Source organism: Sinocyclocheilus rhinocerous, unplaced genomic scaffold, assembly GCF_001515625.1.
Source record: "Sinocyclocheilus rhinocerous isolate Xijiao unplaced genomic scaffold, SAMN03320098_v1.1 scaffold515, whole genome shotgun sequence".
Lineage (NCBI taxonomy): Eukaryota > Metazoa > Chordata > Actinopteri > Cypriniformes > Cyprinidae > Sinocyclocheilus > Sinocyclocheilus rhinocerous.
In genome coordinates this window covers 395,794-402,657 of record NW_015660140.1, presented here as the reverse complement: position 1 = coordinate 402,657, position 6,864 = coordinate 395,794, and the positions used below count along the sequence as shown (strand labels likewise).

The 6,864-nt window shown below is 38.7% G+C and overlaps 1 protein-coding gene across 3 annotated transcripts in view; it reads left to right on the top strand.

Moving 5' to 3' along the window:
- Positions 1-6,864, top strand: part of dock8 (dedicator of cytokinesis 8) — a 50,403-nt gene that overhangs the window by 36,279 nt on the left and 7,260 nt on the right. For all 3 annotated transcript variants that reach the window (XM_016533999.1, XM_016533998.1, XM_016534000.1), the window contains 8 exons: positions 670-757; positions 916-1,012; positions 1,095-1,229; positions 2,879-3,031; positions 5,618-5,776; positions 5,874-5,974; positions 6,258-6,450; positions 6,613-6,756. In XM_016533999.1, coding sequence (XP_016389485.1) covers positions 670-757; positions 916-1,012; positions 1,095-1,229; positions 2,879-3,031; positions 5,618-5,776; positions 5,874-5,974; positions 6,258-6,450; positions 6,613-6,756 — 1,070 coding nt within the window. The remainder of the gene's footprint in view (positions 1-669; positions 758-915; positions 1,013-1,094; positions 1,230-2,878; positions 3,032-5,617; positions 5,777-5,873; positions 5,975-6,257; positions 6,451-6,612; positions 6,757-6,864) is intronic.

Sequence of the window (6,864 nt, the reverse complement as noted above, 5' to 3'; positions counted from 1 at the left end):
TATATGTATGTATGTATGTATGTATGTGTATATATATATATATATATATATATATATATATATATATACACACACATAGTAGTAGAATTTGTTCTATGTTATTTTACTAGTGAGAGTTTTTTTTTTTAAGGTGACCAGCCTTAAAGGGACTGTCGATGAAAATGAGCCATTGGCTATTCATTTTGTATTTTTTTTTAAAAATAGAAATAAATACAAATAATGTACTTCATGTCATGCACTCTATTTTTTTTAAAGCCACATGAATAACATTGTGCGAGGAAAGGTGGTATTTATTTAGTTACTTTTTACTGCAAATCTGGGCAGGAAAGACACAATACTGTTATGGTGTCATTTTGGCACATTATACGTTACAGGATATTTAAAACAAGTTACCTTTTGTTCAATACAAAATAGAGTAAATCATAGGGGTTTTTGAAACCACATGCGGATGAATAAATTATGACATAACTATTCCTTTAACTGCAGAGGGGACAGTTACTGTTGGCGCAATGAATAATATATTATTTGTTTTCCACAATGCACTAAAATAATTTTTAATTTCTCGTAAAATGCTGTCTAATTTTACACGTTTGCAGTCCGCGGACTTCCTTTGTTTAGATATTTTCTAAATATGTCCTGTCTCGGTGTGTTGGCTGTGTGTTGTGCAAGGTAACGACCGGACGTTGGGTCAGAGAGAGAACCTACGCTGGAGGAAAGACCTTACACAGTGGCGCCAGACAAACGACAGGCAGGACAAGTGAGCGTAAAATAGTACCATCATTTCACGGTTCACATCCATTTAACCTGTGGCACTTCTCATTTATAGTTGGTTCTAGTTCTCCACGGCCCTAATCTACAGCTCAAATTAAGCTTTTTTTTGTTTTGCTTAATGTCTTATTATTGTTGTTTCCTCAGATCCAAAGCAGAGCTGGATCAGGAGGCCATAATCAGTGGTAACCTGGCAACTGAGACCAACCTCATAGTCCTGGACCTGCTGGAGATGATCGTACAGGTAACACAGAACTCTTACAGTGGAAATAAAAAATATTTAGAAATTTTAGTATGAAATAATGCTTTAAGTGTTCTACTTCCAGGCAGTTCCTCTGGCCGACTGTAAGGATAATGTGGTTGGTGGAGTGTTGAAGGTTCTGCTGCACTCTCTCACCTGTAATCAGAGCACCACCTTCCTGTCACACTGTTTCAGCACCCTACGGGCTCTCATAGTTAAGGTACTGACCTTTTGTGTGCCGTGTTTATTCGTTTCGACTGATAGTACACTAAAATGTGCTGAAATTGAATTGGTTTTTATTTATAACCATATAACAGCATTTATTATGGTTTATTTTAGTGTAACTCATTCTAAATCTTATAGCTGTAGGCTACAACGGGTTTGGTTGTCTACATGGTTAATTTCTGGTTCATAATTGGATTCTGTCAGAAAAAAACATCTGAATGTTGAGGCGAAGAAAACTTGTCAAATTTTCTCTGTCAAAACAAAAATCAACCCCCCAGCAAATATGCTAAAATAAGTTATAGAGAGATATTTACAGTAAATATGAGGTCAAAACAGGGACTGTTTTTTTTTTTTAAATCGCTATAGTTTTAAAAGTGATAAATTATGCCACCTGGCTAACATCATTTATGAAAATAGTGCGGAGGTGAATGTTTGACACATGGACTGTAATATAAGAATAACTAATAGTAAATAATTAACAATAATAGTAAATAATTGATAATAAATAATTAACATTTACTTGAAAATATAGAGACACACGTTCAAGATGTATATTAAAAGGCAGTAACCACTATAGATATTGAGGGGAGACATACACCTCAATATTCAGATTAGCAGTCGACCAATATGGATTGGTCTAATCCAGTTCATATTTTTAAAAAGGTGATTTGTAAAATATTACATTTGGGCCCACCCTGGTCTTGTGGATGATGGTTTTACATACAATAATAATTATATGATTATACTATATAATAATTATACAGTTGTTTATTAAATAAAAAGACAAAAAATATATTAAATAAAAATGGAAAAAAAAACGAAACAAAAAAGTCTCCCTACTGACTGCTTAAGTGATTAAAATGGTTTAAATTAATCATACACTAAAGTTCAAAAATATGGGGTCAATAAGATTTTTTTTAGAAGTTAATACTTTTATTCAGCAGGGGCACATTAAACTGATTAAAAGTCATGGTAAAGACATTAACAACGCTGCAAAAGATTTAAAATTTCAAATAAATGCTCTTCTTTTTAACTTTCTACTCATCAAAGAATCCTGAAAAAATTCCACAACCATATTCAACTTTTTTTAAACATTGTTAATCATAAGAGATGTTTCTTGAGCAAAAAATCAGTACATTAGATTGATTTCTGAAGGATCATGTGACTCTGAAGACTGGAGTAATTACTGTTGAAAATTCAGCTTTGCATCACAGAATATTCACAATTTTACTCATTCACAATATTACTGCTTAACTGTATTTTTGATCTAATAAATGAAGCCTTGGTGAGCACAAGGCACTTCTTTCAAAAGCATTCAAAAATCTTACCAACTCCAAACTTTTGAACATTAGTGTGTCCAGTATCCGCATCATATTAGTTGTAAAAATAATTATATGACAAATTTCTCATTTTCTGTTTGTTAATTCCCTTCTATACTGGAGTTGCTTAGCACAACTGCATAAATTTAGTTGTGAATTAACAAAATGTGATTATTGAATGTCTGTTTAGCACCCAAGAGCCTAAGCTTTCACTTGCACCTAGAGATATTTAACAAAGAATGAAAATTGTGCAAACCATCCCCAGTCTCCCCTTTCTGTAATCATGTAATATTGAATATATGACTGATACGATAATATTTTTCAGTTTGGTGACCTGTTGTTTGAGGAGGAGGCCGAGCAGTGTGCTGACCTGTGTCAGAAGGTTCTTCATTACTGCAGCAGCTGTGTGGACGGCAACAGGAGTCAGGCTTGTGCTACACTGTACCTGATCATGAGATACAGCTACAGCTCCGCTAGTGTAAGACACCAAATAACTGATCGATCAACACCTCTATTGTTAAACAAATCAAATGTCTTTTCTGCGACGTAACATTGACAATGCCCTCTACAATGTTATTCTTCTCTTTGTCTGTCTGCTGCCTGATAACATGAGCCTGTCGCTGCTCACCGGCCGTCCCTCTGTGTGCACCAGCCTGATGGCTGGAGTATTTCCTCTGTTTACTCAATTTCTCACCCCCCTCAGCCCTCCCCTACCAGATGGCCGTGTTGTTTGCCATCTCATTCATCTTTAATGGGCAAAGGATGGATTTATTACTGCAGCAGCTGTGTGGATGGCAACAGGAGTCAGGCTTGTGCTACTCTGTACCTGATCATGAGATACAGCTACAGCTCTGCTAGTGTAAGACACCATATCACTCAACACCTTTATTGCTAAACAAATGAAAACACTTCCACCTGAATGTCTTTGCTGCGATAACATGATGCAGACGTAACATTGACAATGCCCTCTATAAGCTTATTCTTCTCTTTGTCTGTCTGTCGCCTGATAACATGAGCCTGTCGCTGCTCGCCGGCCGTCCCTCTGTGTGCACCAGGCTGATGACTGGAGTATTTCCTCTGTTTACTCAATTTCGCACCCCCTTCAGCCCTCCCCTACCAGATGGCCATGTTGTTTGCCATCTCATTCATCTTTGATGGGCAAAGGATGGATTTCTCTCCCTGTCTGTCTGTTTGTTTGCTTTTTTGGTTTGTAAAAGGTTCCAGCAGTCGGTCCTGTCGTTAGTGTAACCTTGAATAAGTCATGTTGATTTCTTTTAGCGGCAGACCGTCTTTTACCCAAGGCCGTTTCTCACGTTGGATTAAACGGTGAAAACAGTGAAGTCAGGTTTCCGCACAAATTCAGAATTAATCTTCTCAGCGGTGTCGATGTCGAGCCGTTCTTCATGGCGAAACTGACCTAGATGCGAGATTGGTGACGTCCAGAGATGCTTCGCACATACGCTCAATTTAACATAATGGTGCCATTGAAATGATCCATTGGCAATTATACAGGGGTTAATGGGGGATCATTTTGCAGTTTCCTGATGCTAAGCAACAATGGGGGTAAGCGGGTGTTGGTTGTCAACAGTTCAGAAGACGTGAAATAAAGTGCACGCATCCGTAATAAAACATCCCTCACACGGCTCCGGGGGGTGAATAAAGGCCTCCTGTAGCGAATCCATGCATTTTTGTAAGATAAATATCCATATTTCAAACGTAATAAACACTTTTCTCTCACTTCCGCTGACTGTGGTATGAGGAAGACGTACAGGCGGATGACGTAGGTGTCATGCGTGCGCCTCTGAGAAATGGAGGAGCAAAGGAAACAAAGTTTCCTTACTTAAGCAAAGGAAAACCAGTCTCCTCTTGGCTTATATCGAAATCCTCCAACATTTTTCTTTACAAATCCTCGTTTTGTGCTTCTAATTCATGAACGGCGTTTTGTTTTGTTTTGTCTCCGCATTCGGCACTTATCACGCAACGCCGACGTCTTACGTCACCCGCCAGAATGCCTTCCGCATATGACAGAATACGGAAGTGAGAGAAAAGTGTTTATTACGTTTGAAATATGGAATTTTCATTTTGGGTGAACTAACCCTTTAAGACTGGTTTTGTGGTCCAGGGTCACAAATGACAAAAAAAACTAAAACAAAAAACTCATAAAAACATAGTAAAAGTGGTCCATTTGATGCTGTATTTCATGTCTTCTGAAGTAATGTATTTTGTGTGAAGACATGAGAACCATGCTAGAACATGGCATTATTGACATCGAACCTGGTGCAACGTGTCTTGGCATGACATATTTGAATGTGTATATGAAAGCAAATGTGAATGAAAGTTATTGTGGAGCTTGTTAATGAACAACAACTTAAATTCAGAATTTTGGGGGGGATTCTCATTCATTTCAATAAAGTATAACAGTCAGGTTCTGGAAGTACAGTCCCATTCATTTTCTTCACAGGGGAATTGATTTTTAACCATAACTTATAAAAGACAGACCTACTGTGAGCTACATGGTTATTAATCAATGTTATATGCTTTTTTTACACATGATTTCAAAGTATTTTTTAAATAATCTTCTTTAACTACAGAAGTTTTTGTGTTACATGGTGTAATTCTGCATGGGAATCTCCAACAGAGAGAAAAAAAACAAATCTTCATTGCTTGCCCATTCCCATGAAGCACTGCAAATGGCATAATCGAGTCAGCCTTCCTACTCTCTGAAACGACTTAAATATTTATATATATGCATATTTTACAATAAACTTAAATTATGCTGTTTCTGTATACACAATGAACATCTTTAAATCAATAGTTTTTTAGTTAGTATTTAATAGTTCTTTCCTTTCTAAAAGCCGTTAAGTACGCAGTCTTGCACCTTTGTCTTTTCGTCTGGATTTCATGGACCCAAGTACATGTTCTGAAATTCTCCAGAGTGAATCTTTCTACATTTTTAATGGTTGTCAGTGGGTGGGGGGTGGGGGGGGGGATTGTTGTAGTTACAGCATCTACCAGAAGAAGTTAAAGCGGCCAAACCTTGACACCTTGTTTTTTGTTCTTGCAGAATTTCTCCAGAGTCAAGATGCAGGTGACAATGTCTTTAGCCTCGCTGGTCGGCAAGTCTTCGGACATCCATGAGGAGTACCTACGCCGCTCTTTCAGAACTATCCTAGCATACGCAGAAGAAGACACGGAAATGCAGTCTACACAGCTGCCCTCACAGGTAACACTTTGGCCAGAAGACATCTAGCCTAGTCCAATCAATAAGTATACAAAACATCTGTTTTAATGAATTACCCTACTGGTTTCTGTCCCCACAGGTGGATGAACTCTTGAGGAATCTAAACAGTATCCTCTCAGATACGGTCAAGATGAAAGAGTTCCAGAAAGATCCTGAGATGCTTATGGACCTCATGTATAGGTACACAAATATTCTCCTGCAGCTAAAACTTAGTCTGCATCTGCATTTTGGATCCCAGGCCTGTGGTTTTCTTTTCTGCTTCCCATTTTCGCTGTGGTTTCTACTGTTTGTCTACTGTTTTTGGACTTACCATGGTAACCGAGTGGCACATTTGAGCCCTGCAGTGTGCCTCACATGTGTAATAACTTGAGCGAATATTGACAGTCCACAGATGCTTTGATATTAGAAACACAATTTTATTTATTTCCTTGGAGCATTAACCAATGGTTTACTTTGGCTCCAGGATCGCAAAGGGTTACCAGACATCTCCAGACCTGCGTCTAACCTGGCTCCAAAACATGGCAGAGAAGCACAACAGCAGGAAGTGCTTTACAGAGTCAGCCATGTGTCTGGTCCATGCCGCGGCCCTGGTGGCTGAATATCTCAGCATGCTGGAGGATCACAAATACTTGCCTGTGGGCAGCGTCACCTTTCAAGTGAGTTATTATCATGGCTAGGAAACGCTTGAATCGGCTCCCTTTCCGAAAAACAACAGTAGGCGTGAATTATGTCTCGGCTGCTCTTCGAACCCTCACATGCGGTTCTGTGTAAATAAGATCCTTGTCCGACTGAGGTAAATAATTGTCTCCCCCCACCAGAACATCTCTCCTAACGTGCTAGAGGAGTCTGCAGTCTCAGACGACATATTGTCTCCAGACGAGGATGGGGTTTGCTCAGGACGCTACTTCACGGAAAGTGGCCTAGTTGGGCTTCTGGAACAGGCTGCTGAGCTATTCAGCAATGTGAGTTATCCGTGGAGCAAGGCTCCAACGGCATCCAAATTAGTAGCCCATCTTTTTTAATGCCACTTCATATTTTTCTGTAGTATGATACTGCTAATTCTTCATTAT